Source organism: Acartia tonsa, chromosome 4, assembly GCF_053477335.1.
Source record: "Acartia tonsa isolate MP-2025a chromosome 4, ASM5347733v1, whole genome shotgun sequence".
In the NCBI taxonomy this organism is placed as follows: domain Eukaryota; kingdom Metazoa; phylum Arthropoda; class Copepoda; order Calanoida; family Acartiidae; genus Acartia; species Acartia tonsa.
The window spans coordinates 44,997,353-45,013,652 of NC_137263.1; the positions used below are offsets into that span (position 1 = coordinate 44,997,353).

The window sequence follows — 16,300 nt, forward strand, 5'->3', positions numbered from 1 at the left end:
AAATAAACATACACCCCTGAACAATATTAAATATCTGAAGTAACTATCATTTTTTCTCAAAGATCATTTTTTCCTTATTGAACATATTACATGATATGTAAGATAGATAGGTAGGTAGATAAGTATTTATTTCATGTCGAGTGTCGTATTAATATATGATAGGTATGACATGCAAACTTGGAATATTGTGCGTTTAAAAAACGCAAATCTTTTCAATAAGTAGTTATTAATGTTTGTAAGTTTAAGGGATATACATTATACAATAAAGTAATTATGTCCTTAAAGATATTAAAAACAGCTGACTAATAGGTAAACATTGTAAGGGGAAGCTTGGTATTGTTCAAAAGAAGCCTTAAATAAAAAGACTAGATACTACTTTCTTTAACTTGCAGACCGGCACCCTAGAGGCTGGGTGCGCAAGCAAAGTTCAAATATTATTTTTATATTTGTTTCCCAAATACTTATCCCCACTACTAAGGTAAATCTTTGTCCTAATGTCACATGACATTACGACGACGGAAACTATATGAAATAAATCCACAATATTTAGCAGATTTTTATAATGTTAATATTACCTGTTGCTTATCAGAGTAACACTGACATAAACAGATATAGTTATTTGGATCATGTTATGTTTGAGCAAAAGAAAGTTAAAATAGATATCATAGTGTTTGGTTTCTCAAATATATTATTACATTATAAAATCAATAAATAATCGAAATTGGTTGTTTTAAGAATTTAAGATGCAGATTTCGGGCAGATTTATTTTTTAAAAAGTAAATGCATACAATTTGTTACCAAAAAGGTTTAGATAACTCTTGTATTTTAAGTGTAATATGATAACATAGATAATTTGGACTAATGAAAAAATCCCCCTTCTACATCTGCAACCTTCACTTCAATGAAAAAAATTCTATTGACCTAATTTAATTAAGTTAATAGTTATAATACCTAAAAAAAATCTTAAAGAAATCGACATCAAAACTTAAAACTGATAATCACGATTAAAAGTTTAACCTGACTTTAAAATAAAATAAAAGAAAAACATGCAAGATATTGTTCTTAATATTTTCAACAGAAACAATAAAAGGGAGAAATATTATCAAAAATTAATAATAGAAAAAGGCAACCACGTAATAGCTTTAAAATATTTACATGTTTAGGGCCTTAGCTTTATTATTGGTTTTGTTCTTCGCCAATAAATTGCCCTGTTTTTCTACTTTTTATTTCTCAGAATATCTCTCCCTGTTTCTGCATAGACATGCAATAAGAATAAAGAGTTGGATCTACTCAGTTTTCACCAGAATTTCGATAAAGGTTTTCAATATAAATGACGCAAAAGGCACAGAACAGAAACACAAGATATTTTTAGCAGCTTTGCCTTCTGTGCACGCAGCAGCCAACCATTCACCTCCCTCTCTTTCCCTGTCTCATTTATTTTTCATCACCCCGCCGCCGATTTAAAATTTCATTGATTGTTGACATGGGTCTGAGTGGGCAGAGAGGGGGGTTGGCCAAAATCAAGGATTTGCAGACCAGGTGAACTGACCAGGCAGGCCAGACAATTTCATAATCTAGAATATTATGAATCATACAATTTTTTCTTCTTTGTTTTTCCATCTTTTCTACCTTGAATTGTTGTAACGAAGTAAATGATGGTAAAACCGACTGGCTCAGGTTCAAATGGAGCGCGGCACGTCGCAGCGTAGTATCCGAAATACTGCGTGACATGCCGCCGCTGCCGGCCGCCGACATGCCCTTGCGCTGGTCAGGCGGCAGGGCCAGCTTGTCGACTGTTGGCATGTGGGGCGGCGGCAGCGGAGATGTGGGCGTTGGCGGGGGAGGACCACCGCCGCCAGACGCCATGATGCTCTGGAAACGAGGGTTTCTGAGAACTGTGTGCGTGCCAAGGCATGGCTCGCTGCATTTCAAACCAGGACCTGAAAAAAATAATAATTTTAATTACAATAAAATACCTAAATTTTTGCAATGATTTTTTATCGCGTCAACTCTACTCCCGCCAATGCCATTACGGCCTAACTAAAAGACAATTATCATTTTTGTATAAAAATACGAGGATAAGTAGCTAGATAGATAGATATATAGTTATAACTGCATCAGAAATGCAATGGTATGCAAAAATGAGTCATGAGCCAGCGAGTGTGTGTGTACAGTGCATGATTATTTAACAGGTTTTCCCATGAAACATATTTCTATTGCGAAAATCTACGTTCTATTTTGAAGAATTTAAAACTTTATATCACAAGTAAGGTACGAAACCAAGAATACCATACATTAGGTACTTAGACATTAGGAAGGATATAGAAAAACTAATATAGGTAGGTATATGCTTAGGAATCTTTCAATAATTTTGATAAAATTAACTACCTAGGTAGGTACCTAATATATTTCATACCTAATTAGGTATCAAAATTGAATTTCTTTTTATTTGCCCTGTCCGAAGCAAAAAATTAAGGATTCGAGTTAGAATTCTAATCAAAATTGTTTCTGTGGATAATTTCTAAAAATTCTAATTTGATTCTGGTGAAATTAAAGCAGATTCTAAGCTAACCTTTCAAGTAGTTAGGTATATTTTATAATATGCATAAAATTATTGATTATTTCACTTGAAGAATCCATTGTAATCCCATATAATGTTTAATTCTCAGTCTGGCTCGTTCCCTTTTGTGTACTTACCATGAATAGGAGAATGAAATCTGAATCCCGCCATATCTTCTCCAGACTCATTATGTGCATGACCATGACTGTGTCCATGTCCATGACCATGACCACCGTGCACAGGTCCGTCAGACTCAGATGGCACAATGTTGAGCACCAGCTGAGGCCGTGGCAGCGGCTCTAGAACATGCTGCGGCTGGCTGGCACCCGCTGCAGTCTCCTGGTGCGTGAGGGCTTGAGTAATGCTGCTCTGTGAAGATGTAGAGGAGGTGCGTGATAGTGATTCCTTTTTGGAATCGCCATCCTTATAGTCGGCGGAGTGAACGGAAATGGGGGGAGATGGCGGTGGCGGGGTGGAGGAACGGTTGCTACGCCCTTCGCTGTTGTTGTGACTGGGGTTCAACTGAAATACAAAAATGGTTAAGATAGTGTAATTGAAAAACTAAATGACTCGAGGTAAAAGTTCCTAACTGACTTACACAATTCATACGTCAATAATATATTGAAAAATAAGTGATATTACCAAAAACTAACATTTGATACTATTCTTGTGAGACATTATGACTAGAGATAGTTTAATGTCGATATCTGACAGAAAAAAAGCTTCACACGCGAATAGAAACCCTAATAAATATTGAAATTATAAAAAAATAATTAAGAATAATCTAACGCAATAGGTACCTAACGTTTTCTTTTTAAATGCATTCTATTTAATAGAATTTCTTTTGAACATAGTTCTATCAATACATTTAATTTTTAATTAATATGCTTCAATAGTTTAATTAATATTTCATAATATGTTTTACTTCTTTTTATTAAAGTTAAAAATATAATATTATATACACTCTCCCAAATTAGTTCTGCATGATATTGACTTTGGTAGCTTATATTTAAAAGAGTATTTTTACAAAGGGTTTTTAATTTAATTTAAAAGGTATTGTCCCTTTTTTCTTCTTTATATTCTGAATAATCCTTGAATAAAAGTAGGATGTTTATATGTGTATTTTATTCACTTTTTCTTTAAAAAAAAAACTCTTAGTTCAAGAGTTGACCTTACCCTCACTATTATTTATTACAATATATACCTATTATCTTATAAAAAAATTAAATATTTTTCTTCATTTATATTTCAGAACAAAACTGTAAATAGTAACATTCTATTTTTCATTTCAATAAATATTTAAGGAATTCATGGTATTAAGTACAAAAAATGATTAACCTGGAAAAATTTAGTTTTAAACTTCCACATGTTGACCTGCACAGAACCCAAGAGTGGGAAAAAACCTTTAGGCTAGGTTAAAAAAGGTCATAATTAATCTCAAACGTTACAAGGGTGGCAAATTTGCTCAAAAAAGTGCCTAAAAACTCAGTCATAAAAGCCTCCAACCATAATTCAGCTCGTTCGTTGCCATTTTGGGTCACTATGCAATATAATTTAAGAAAACCATCACAAAAACATTTATAAAAACATGTGTGTTTAGATCACCTTTTCACCAAAGAAACAACATTATCAAAAAACTTGGCTTATTAGCCAGCTAGGAAACTTTTAACAATAATAAAAAATGGGCTAAAATCGCCTCCATGTGGACTATATTTTGATTTTTAATATGTATTGTATTGCCTATATATGTTGTGTGTATATAATAATGTAAAAGGCCAGGAGGGGAGGGTGGCTCTCACTCCCTTGCTTACTGTCACGACACACACGGACGGACAGACAGACGGACGCACACACTCTTACAGTTCACTCACTAAAAGAGCGGATTCCCTAAATTCTTATATGAACAAATCACAATAATAAATAATCAACTACAGCTTAATTCCTATTGTGATTAAAATAAATCAATGAATATGAGAGCGGCCATATAACGAAATCCTCGAACTGAATCCCCCTCTATCTAATATTTATAACGCGGTTACCGTAACAATAAAAATAATTCAATGCTATCAAATAAAAGTCATTTGTGTTGCTTTGAAATAGAAAAATTATCAAAATATATTTTTAAATGATGTAAAAAATAGGAGATCCTTTAGGTTTTAAGCTTTCCTAACAAAATGAATGACAATTTAAAAATACAAACTTATTTTTTATTAAAAAGTCATCAAAAACAAGTCTTTTAAAAATATTAAAAATGTTTTTATTCTTATCGAAAGCAAGATTTTACAATTTTAAAAACACGAAAAAAATATTTTTTGTAAAGGTTATGAAATTAAGCATATATATATTCAATTAAAAAGTTGATAACGCTATCAAGAAATATAATAAATTACAGTGTAACTCCGAAGAACTCGTGTAAAGGCCACCAATGAACGCAAGGATGGTGCGTGAATACAGGCCAGCTATTGGTTGAAGCCATGGCTTAGTAAGCACGTCACGAACACAAGAATCTGCCCCTTTCCAAATGGAACTCGGGTGTAAATACTTTCGGGAATTTTTTCAAAATACCATTTGAAGATTTTGATTTTTACTTTTTCGAAATAAAATGCGCTACAAAAACGTTGATGCTTCATAATATTGAATAAACAAAATTTTGATCCCACTTGATGACTCATCCAACTATCCAAAACAATTCAAAGTATCCGAATTTTATTGATTGTCTGCCTGAACTGGTTTGCCTTGGGTGGATGAAAGTAAAAGGGAGAGAGGGGAGAGAGGAAAGGGAATTAGTGAAAGGGAAGTGGGTGGGGTAAACAGCTGATTGACAAAAGCAAATCAAGATATTGCATGATTCCGCCGTTAGATGGGAGTTTTACAGCCCTCGGCGAGTAAGGAAATATTCAAGATAAACAAAGAATTCAATTAATTTTAATAATAAGGAAAATTCTTTAAATAATTCATAAGAAAAAATCAATACATAGCTTTTATCCTTAAAGTTCAATTATATTTATATCAAAGCTTTTTTCAAATTGGATCCTTTTTATCTATAAACATTAATATTTTTGGATTATATTCGACTAATTAAAATTGCATTTGCAAGAAAGAGGACATTACAGCAAAATTTTTCACATTTTTCTTTAGTTGAAATTGCAAAAAATGTTTATCGATTTAGATGAATCAATGAAGCAAAGAAATTTATTATGTAAGCATATTTTATTTCTTACGGAAAAATTCCTAAAAATCAATTCACAGTTTTCTAATGATTGCGTTTATTGAATTGCTAAAAGAAATATAGATATCCCAAATCGATAAAAGATATATGTATTCCCATTTTTTCATTTAAATTGGTAATAATTTGACCTATTTTCAGTAAAATGTGAGCTCTGCAATATTTTCTAAAGGCATTTGTTACCATTTCCCCCAAATATATGTAAATCACTATATATTTGAAGCTTTACAAATTCAATTATAAGTAAGCTCTAATAAAAATGCAGCTCCAAATTTTGCAAATGAACTATTCATTAGATGACAAGAGCTTATATTCTAACATTTCTTGCTTTCCTATATGCTGTTATCTCAATTCTCATTCTAAAAGAACACACCAATTCAACAAGATTTTTTCCAAATAAAACAAGAATATCCTACCTGAACATCACAAATTGCTTGAAATGGCTGCTGACTACCAAGTGGCTGCTCTCCAACAGCACATGATCCTTCCTCAATCCCTGCAGGAGTGCCAATAGTCCCCGGCAGAATTGTCCCAAACTTGCGCCGTGACTCCATCTTGCAAATAAAGCTCAATGCCGCGTTGCTGTTGACATCATCGACATTCATGGAAGCAGAACTATCCCTATCCTCTTCAGCAATACTAGACATAAAACTGTAGAAGACAGTGTCTTCCCGCCCCGCTAGAGTTTCTTCGTAGAACAGCCCCTGCCGTTCCTCCCGTGAACCTTGCCTGTCCTCGTCCAGCTGGTCACCAGAGGACTCCTCCTCGCTCTCCTCGATGATGGAGGTGATGGAGACAGTGAAGGACTCCCGCTTGTTGGTGTCGCCTATCCTATAGCCGCCTCCTGGTGGCAGCTTCTGGCTGGCAGCGGCTGCTGTACCTGAGATAAGGGTATATATTAAAAATTTTAATAAATATGAAAACTGTGTAATGAGTCATGCTTTAGTTAGAGTTTAGTCATGAGACAGATTTAATTAGAGATATGTCATTGTAAAATCCTTCCCGTTATCCTGTTTCCATTTACACATAGCTTTTCCCCTTAGTACATCTCGAGCTTTTAATCTATATTATAATTTAGTCACTAAGTCCATTTGTTTGAAGCAAAAATTGATGAACTAATTATGAGCCAGAAGCAAATTAAATCTAATACCTTGCTGACCAAGAAGTGCTTTACTGTGAAAAGTATCAGCAGCTACAGCAGCACCACCGGTAGCAGCAGCAATGGCGGCATCAGCATCAGCCTGAGCAGGACTACTTGCCAGGATTTCCTCCTCCAGTTTCTCCTCTTGTATGGAGGTTATCTTGAGACCGAGTGCTCCCTCTCTACGCTCCTCGTCATGGTAGCTCTTCACCTGCAGTTCAGGGTTATACGGATAAGCTAAGAAGTTAGTTAAATGAGTCTTACCACCAAACTTATTATACTATTAGTTAACTTTATATTCTTTTGGGCAAAGGTTAGATTAGAAAATGCCATATTCTACTAACTTTATCAATGATTTGGTTTTTATATCTGAGGAAGCTATATATTGTGCCTTTATCCCCCTTTTTTTTATAGGCACTATAAAGACTTTCATATTTGGGAGGTAGATTAATCTATGGTTCATTGACCTATTCCTGAGGAAATCTTTTACATTTATTAGTAGCAAAGCAACTCTTTAATTCTTTTGTCTGTCAGCCCGTCCGTCTCAAGGGGAAATTTACTTGTCTACTATTGGAGATATATGGCTATTTTTTTTGAAAAGTGTAGCATGGGAGCATAGGCGTTTAAATATTCTTTTCAGGGATGTATGGATTTAGTTGTTATCCGTATAGCCTTTGCCTTGTAGCTTAACATCTTCCACTGAAACATCTTTACTCAGACCTCCTCTCATAGCTGAAATAAAACAATATTATTAGCCTCAAGAATAAAAAGACATATATTTCCATAAGTAGCACAGCAATAATAAGCACACATCTGTAAGTCCCCCACCAAAAGTTCTCCCATTCGTTGGCTAATATTGAGTCTTGACTGGGTTGAACAAAGTCGCAGTATCTAAAATTTTCAAACAACAATTTGATCTATATTGGGTATAATTTTGTATATCTTTATATAATAAAATCCTTATACTAAAGTAACAGGATGTTTGTCTGTTTGTGTGTCTGTGTGTACCGAAGGATCTCGCTTACAGCTGAACCGATCGGTCTCTCCTTAACAGGGTAGCTTCTCATAGGTCCCGGGAAGGTTTATAACTATTTTCTTGGGGGGTGGAACACCCCCAACCCCCCCCAAAACAAAATATACCCCCCCTAAAAATTTTTTTGTTTACTTTTTCTTTTAAAATCTAAAATAAGAAATTGGGTTATCAAATTCGACTCCCCCCTCCTCAAGTGCCCCTAGAGGCCTCTAGGGGCGTAGCCGCTAGTTATATATATTGAAACACTAATTTACCGTCTATTGTCCCATTCCTCAAACCCCTTGAAGATAGACATGAGATTTATTAGATTGAAGTATCTAGAAGTATGTATGTGCGTGTGTGTGTGTGTATGTGTGTGTTTGTCCATTAAGATCTCGTTAGATTTAAATTGCCAGTATGACACTTAAGTACTTACAAACACAAATTTTCCAAAGATTTATCCTCTAAAGGAGATGTCAGATTAGAGCTAAAATATATTTTTAAAAGTTTAATACAGGAAGAAACGAATGAGTAATTAAGAAATTATCAAAAGAGACAATTATGTCCTTAAGTAGAGCAGAAATAACAAGCAAACCACATTTGTAATGGGCAATTTTATCAGTTAGTTGAACATTTTTTTATTTTTATTTTATTTCAAAATCTATTAATAATAAGAAAGATAAGGCCAATTCACTTTCAATGAGCGCCCAAATGGAACATAATATAGCTTGGCTAATGAAATCATCCTCATTTTGGAGCCTTAACCATTCAGGGCTCTTTAATACTAACCCTAATTAATGCTGATTGGAAATCTTACTAAATAAATAGGTTAATAGCAATTAATTCTTGCAAAATGGGCCATTTACCTATTCCTTATATCCCACCAATAAACCCCCCATATGTTTTGATGATTTCAATTTTATATCCTTGTATATCAGCATTAAATGGGTAATAAAATATTTAATGGATACATCGTTTTAACTTTTAATACTGCAAATCTTTTTAAAATCGAAAATATGGAAAACTAGATTAAACTTTCCCAAAGCCAAATAAGTACTGAATCAGTCTTTATGTAGATTAAATATGTTTTAGTAAAGATAATATATTTAGTAGTAATACCGATATCTTTATGAATAGAAGATAGGTTAATCTATGTAAAAATAAATATAAAAATCTATAAATTTGTTTTGGATTCAAACTTTTAAAATTTTCTCTGTTAATTATAATTATTTAGCGAAATCTATTCATGCAAATAGGATACAGAAAAACACTACAATTCGTCTCAACAATGATCATTTTCGACTGGCAGATAATTGGTGGAAAATTATTTTTATCCAGATGCAATATCCAATATATTGATTTATCATTAGATTTTAGAAATCCTGCAATCAAAATTTCACTACATTAATTTCAATTATCTCATGAATGCAGGGATAGGAAGATGGAGGGTAAATAAACTCATCCCTACCCTAATATCACGTGTGAAATTCCGTCTCTGATAGATAACATATATTAGGAGTGAGTGAAAGGTAAATTAATTTAGTTACAATTGTCCTATCCCACCTTTATCATTATCTGTAATTTCATTATGACAATATGATTTATTAGATTAAAATGATATTTTAAGTGCTTTTTTTCAATTGAAAATCAATAATGTGGACTTTTTTATAGAGATAAAATGTTTCTTTATTATGTGTATTTGCAAAAAAACTATCTTAGAAATGGCCGCTTAAAGAAATAAGAATATTCTTTGATTAATATTCAATCAATTTCCAAAGGTATATTATTTTTAAAGACTTCAGAATACTATTAAAAAGACCACAGTGTTAAAAAGTTTCCCCTCCCCTGTTACAATATATTCTTTTAAAACCATATTTGTATTGGTTGTTTTAGGTTTTTAAGGCAAAAAGAAATCCTTGCAGGACTAGGACCCCAGAAGATAAAACTAACTGAATGGCTATAAACAAGGCTTGAAAATACAGTGATAGAATAATGGACAATAATAATATTATATACCCTATTGTAATATTTTGTATTTGTCTTTATCTGCCCCCCCCCCCTCCCCATAAGAAAAGAGAGTGAATCAAATGAACTTCCAATATTCTCCCAAACAAATTGTAGAGTAGCTTTGCTCCATGTAAAAAAAGAAACAATGAGTTGTGTGGCATTTAAAAGTTGACAGAGAGTATAACCCTAGTTATGTTAAACTGACTTATACATGCATACACAATCCACACTGGGGCAATAATGGATAAAAACATAATTTATGAGTTGACAGAGAGTATACCCTAGTTATTTCAAACTGACTTATAGATGTAGACACAATCCACACTGGGGCAACATTGGATAAAAACATTATCTAAAAGTTGACAGAGAGCATAACCTTATTTATATTAAACTGACTTATACATGCATACACAATCCACACTGGGGCAACTATGGATAAAAACATAATTTATGAGTTGACAGAGAGTATACCCTAGTTATTTCAAACTGACTTATAGATGTAGACACAATCCACACTGGGGCAACATTGGATAAAAACATTATCTACAAGTTGACAGAGAGCATAACCTTATTTATATTAAACTGACTTATACATGCATACACAATCCACACTGGGGCAACTATGGATAAAAACATAATTTATGAGTTGACAGAGAGTATACCCTAGTTATTTCAAACTGACTTAAAGATGTAGACACAATCCACACCGGGGCAACATTGGATAAAAACATTATCTAAAAGTTGACAGAGAGTAAAACTCTCGTTATGTTATACTAAACTGTATAAAGTTATTTAAAATGAATTAATTTTAGGGTTTCAAAAACTCCCAAATTATAAAAATACTTATATTACAAAAAAAAATTATGGTGTTTCAATTGCCTTTTTAAGAAAAAAGGTTGAAATTTAGTTTTTACTGCTTTAGGCTGTTATCTTTAGACTCGAGAAACACAATACTTTTTTAATATTTTTATATTTGGATCCACTGTGCCTAGTTGTACATATGGAACATTTGTTTAGTTATACAAATACATGTACATGAAGTAAGTTCAAAAGACATAATTCAACTTTTAAGAAAACAAGGATATTTTTTTTATCAGTAGCTTGGCAAAGATAAATCTAATTTCTTTAGAAGAAAAAGTATGAGTTTGTCCATTAATCGCCCTCAACCGATTGAACTGTGCGTTCCAATTGAAGCTAAAATTTATTAGGGAGGGGACTTTAAACTGTAACAATATACAGTTTTAAATGATGTTTTCTTATTCGTTGGCTTTCAAACTTTGATTAATTTCATTAAATCTTGATTTCTTAGTTAAAACTTGCATTCAGAGTCCAAAACTTTAAGTATTATTTTTAATCTACATAAGAAGTATTTTTGTTCACTAAATTTTAGATGTGCATTAATTTGCATCTGTTGTCTTTTCCCTTAAGATCCCTGGGTTGAGATTGGAGATATACAGAGATAAGTAAATGGCAAAAAAATTGGAATCCCTTAAATTTATATCGTATAGCTTGAAGATATTGCAGAAAATTGAGTTTTGATAAATTTTAATCCATTTTTTCAATTGTGAAAAACTTAAAATTTGTAGATAGAAAAGCTGATAGTTTGTGAATTAAATTAAAGGCAACGCTATAGCTATGCATCATATATTAAACCAATATAGTATACTAGCGGCTACGCCCCTAGAAGCCTCTAGGGGCACTGGTAGGAGGGGGAAAAGTTGACCTTATCACTTTTTAAATTTGAGTTTAAATTTTGGGGGGGAGGGAAGTGAAGACACCCTCTCCAAAAATAGTTTAAAACCTTACCAAGACCTATAAGAAGCTTCACTGTAAAGAGGAACAATATCAGTTTAGCGGTTAGCGAGATCCTTCGGGACAGACAAAAAACGCTTACTACTTTATATAATACTATATATAGTTTGTTTCACTATACATATATAAATACAGTGATGTGGGACTGCTCATTTTATTTTAAGGGTAAGAAAGTATAGATGAACGAACAATCCTTTAATTAGACCAATAGAAACTATATATAAATACAGGGATGTGAGACTGCTTAGTTTATTCAAGGGTAAAAAATTATAGATGAACAATCCCTTAATTAGACCAATAGGAACAAAGTGTTTGAACTATCCAATCATATTGTTAGTTAAAAGACATTTTGGTTCGAAAGAGCAGTTTTTGTTCAATTCATCCAAGTAGTAAATCAACCATATTTTTTTAAAGAAGTTTTGTCGCACGTATTAAGGGATTGAATCATATGTAACTTAATATAAACAAAAATATCTATCTGCTAATAATTCATAAAAAAATGAATTTTTGATCAACTGGGGTAATATTAAGTGCACACTGCCGCGAGCGATAAAAATAGGATCAGTGGCATGCACAGCTATTCACCAGGGGGGTGTTAAAAATAGGGGAAGGCAGATCATCCTAGACTATCCCAGTTTGGGGGTGTTTGTTGACTGTTCTGGATCCTTAACCCAGCGCATTATTAAAGTATAGCACATGAAAGGGTATCGAATGTAAAAAGACTCTATCATGTCTTTAATTGGCTATGGTGTGGTAGAGTTTTGGATTAAAATTAAATTCAGTGATCAGGGAAGATGAAAATTTTTAAAAAGTAATAGTTGGAGGGGAAGGGGAGGTCCCACTACCGTCATGATTTGTTTACAAAAAAAATTTTGGGGGTGAACGTTAAAGTTATTAAAAAATTATATCCATATTTATGTTGTTATTTTAACTGTGCATTGAATTGTCGACATAATTGATATTGTAAGTTAACGTAATGCCTTACGTTAAACAGGGCACTGGCATTACTTAAATCTTAATTATTAACAAACTAATATTATAGCTTGATAAGATCGAATTTAAATTCATATATTATTTGTTTAATAAATATTTATTTTTATATATCTAATGATAAACTAAGAATAATAAATTTAGGCAAATTAAGTTTTTAAAATTTTGGGCATAGTAATGATCAACACTATAAAATATTTACGTAAATTTTAAAGGTATCTTAATAAAGAACCCTCCACCCCCCTTTGAATATTTCTTTTGTGTGGGGTGGGGTCATATAGACCACCATAATTCACCCCTCTAGCTTCATAATATTAAACTTTTGAGTTTTTACTCTTCAGCAAAACAGTAAAATTTAAGATTACACAAGAAAAAATATTTGGAGACTTTTTCTGCAAATGATTAAATCTACACAGGAAAGATTTAAAAGAAAATAGACTAAAACCATCCAGAGACCAAGGCATAGCTTATCTTAAAAGCACAACCATATAAGTTCAGCCGTTTAAGTGATTTTTAATTAATATAGACAGGCATCATAATGCTTTTATTTGCCTTGCAAACGTATTTTTTATTTTCAATTTTGGGAAACTTTTGTTGGTTCAAAGAAACACCCCCATTGATCATTTATGAAGCAAAACTAAATGGCTGTTTATATGTCCTGACCATATTTGTTATAAACTTATTAAAAGGAACTTCTCTTTCTTTAAAATTTTGACAATGTAAGACAAACTAACTTATTCTGTATGATTTAATTATGTATCAACTAATTAACCGTAGAGATATTTGTTCCCAGTGTCCAAAGGTTTAATTCAGAAAATTTAGAGCACATTCATTAGATCTTGATTGGTTGGTTTAAACTAGCAGTGAACTCTGACTTTTGACTCTGACATTTTGCTATTTCTATTTCAAAGAAGACTAAAGAAGTTATAACGTCATTACTAGAAAAAAGTATAGGTTCAAAAAATTAAGTTTTTTAGTGTCTTTTGAAGAATAATGATATGAAAATTAAGATAATAAACAATTCTTATCAAATAAGGAGGGGAGATATCTTGCCATACTAACGACAGCTGAATAATGTATCTTAATTTAAAGAGAAGAAAAGGCCAGCTAAATTTAGCAATACCGTAGTAACTGTGGTGTAACACGCACCCGTTAGGGAGGTAAGGGGTTCGAATCTGGACAAAAACCGCGTCATAGCTTAAGACCTTAAAAGTTTTACCCACTAATGTTTTGTCATATGCACGCCATGTATAGCGGGCGTAGGGGAGTTGGACAAAAACAGACGTACACTATTACCATGGACAGTTGGGACTTCCAGAAAAAAAGGTCGTGCAGTCAAAGGGTTGGTTGTCTGCAATAAGTGCCCTGGCTTAACTGAACGTAAAAATCCTGTGCACGCCACTGCCTTGAACTACTTTAGAATATATGATTGTTTATATTTCTCAGGGATATTAATGAATAAGGTAACGGGCGATAAATTGATATACATCCCGAATGAGAATAATAGTTATTTCTCGCATCGTATTATAAACGGCTTTCCGCGGATATAGAATGTAAAATTATGAGATTAAAACTAGTTTTTAGCCCCCCGGTGCCTCCAGCACCTCGGGGCTAAAAAAAACTGGTTTTAATCTTATGATTGTACATTTTTATATTCATAGAAAGCTGGATATAATTCGATGATAGACATAGTTTTTTCGTATGGATGAGAACCGGTTCCTTCCACCGGATTCGAATGAATACGAGAATAGTTATTTCTCGCATCGTATTATAAACAGCTTTCTACGAATATAAAAATGTACAATTATAAGATTAAAACCAGTTTTTTAGCCCCGAGGTGCCGAAGGCACCGAGGGGCTAAAAACTCAGCTGAAACTCCAAACCTGGACCCAACTATGACAATCCCTCTTTTTAATCCGAGCATCCAGGTTTAAATTTAAGGGTTAGTCACAGCTGCCGAGCCCTGATTAAAATCTGCCTTGTTAAAATATTCACCATTGACAAAAGCTTTTCAGATTAATCATTTGGAAAGATTTAACAGCCCCAAGTCCCCTCTCTTCCTGATATTTTTGTAAATAAAACTATTAGTCGTGATCTAGAATCATAGTATTGGATTATTTCTTGTTGTTATTTCTATTACTAAATTACAAGGACTGATATTTAGGAAAAAACGTTTTTTTTAGAAAGGAGAGAGCATTTATTGGACTTTAAAATTCACAAATTCTTATTTGATGGCTCAAAAACTGAGGTTACTTACATTGAATTTTGATTTTTTTTAGTTTCCATCTTGCAATCTTTTCAACAAATAATCTTAATTAACAAAAAGGGTTATTTTTGTTTATCATCATTAGTGGTGTAAATCAATTTAAAAACCTTTTTATTTAAAACCAACAATTTCTCAGCATAGAAACGAAGAGAAATAAAAGGTCTGCAAACACTTTTTTACTACGGTATTAAGTTGTGTATGTATGTATGTATTGGCTTTTAAGATATTGAAACTATTTGGCAGGGAGGCTTCATGTTGGTTCTAGCCTGGGTTTGGGCTATTTTAAACAGAAAGTTTCGGTAGGCAAAGAAAATAACAAACCCTAAATAAAAAAAATTATAGGGTCATCCACTTTTAGAAAACTTTAATTATCAGACCCCCCCCCCCTCCCCCAACCTTAAAATCTCTGTGCACGCGCCTATTTAAATTATTTTACTTACGTGCATTTTATTTATGATCAGCAACTAAAATTAATGCAAAATTTAAATACTCTAATTAAAAAAAAGAATGGTGAAGAAGGAATAGAGAAAAAAAGGTAGGGATATAGGAATAGAACAATGGATATTAAATTAGGTCTATCTCTAATGTTTAAGTGTGAAATTATACATTTGGTAGCTTTTAATTATATGGGCTAAGAACTTAAATATAACTGTCTTAAATCCCCTTTTTGTATTGAAAGGAAATAAAGAAATTTTTAAGAAAGGAGAGAGAAAGGAAGAGAGGGAGGGAGGGAGGGAGGGAGGGAGAGAGAGAGAGAGAGAGAGAGAGAGAGAGAGAGAGAGAGAGAGAGAGAGAGAGAGAGAGAGAGAGAGAGAGAGAGAGAGAGAGAGAGAGAGAGAGTGAGAGAGAGACAGACAGACAGACAGACAGGCAGGGGGAGAAAAAGAAAAAACACAAGAAAGAAAAATATGTATAATGTAGAAGATATAAATTCTTATTTATCCCCTGTTTGCCTGCAGTTACTTACTGACCTAAACCAAATTAATTCTGGTCGATTAACTCAGAAAAGGGGTGCTTTCAATTCTGATGGACCTACTTGTAAGGACGGAAATAAGGTTTCTGGATAAAGAAAATTTTATTGAACAGTAGCCAGGGAGAGAGGAGACAATGGGCTATTGATTGATTGCACTAATACCCAAAGTTTTATAATCATGTTTTCTTAAAAACTTTGGGTACTTTTATTTAAATGTTATTGGTTGGTTCATTAACCAATAGTTTTAATCTACGGAAGGGGTAATTTTGTTTAAGATCAATGCATTGATGTACATTAATTTCTCTTTTATTGC

At 32.9% G+C, this 16,300-nt stretch overlaps 1 protein-coding gene across 7 annotated transcripts in view; it reads right to left on the reverse strand.

Annotated features, from left to right (window-relative positions):
- Positions 1 to 16,300, reverse strand: part of dop (microtubule-associated serine/threonine (MAST) protein kinase dop) — a 256,094-nt gene that overhangs the window by 54,693 nt on the left and 185,101 nt on the right. The window contains exons 2-6 of one of the 7 annotated variants that reach the window (XM_080158450.1): positions 7,606 to 7,659; positions 6,937 to 7,138; positions 6,203 to 6,666; positions 2,698 to 3,082; positions 1,630 to 1,940 (exon numbers count right to left, since the gene is read on the reverse strand). The exons of 5 other annotated variants lie outside the window; for them this stretch is intronic. In XM_080158450.1, coding sequence (XP_080014576.1) covers positions 1,630 to 1,940; positions 2,698 to 3,082; positions 6,203 to 6,666; positions 6,937 to 7,138; positions 7,606 to 7,635 — 1,392 coding nt within the window. In that variant the 5' untranslated portion in view covers positions 7,636 to 7,659. Of the gene's footprint in view, positions 1 to 1,629; positions 1,941 to 2,697; positions 3,083 to 3,898; positions 5,257 to 6,202; positions 6,667 to 6,936; positions 7,139 to 7,605; positions 7,660 to 16,300 lie in introns of those variants that run through there. One more of the 7 variants, XM_080158451.1, reaches the window with a different exon arrangement.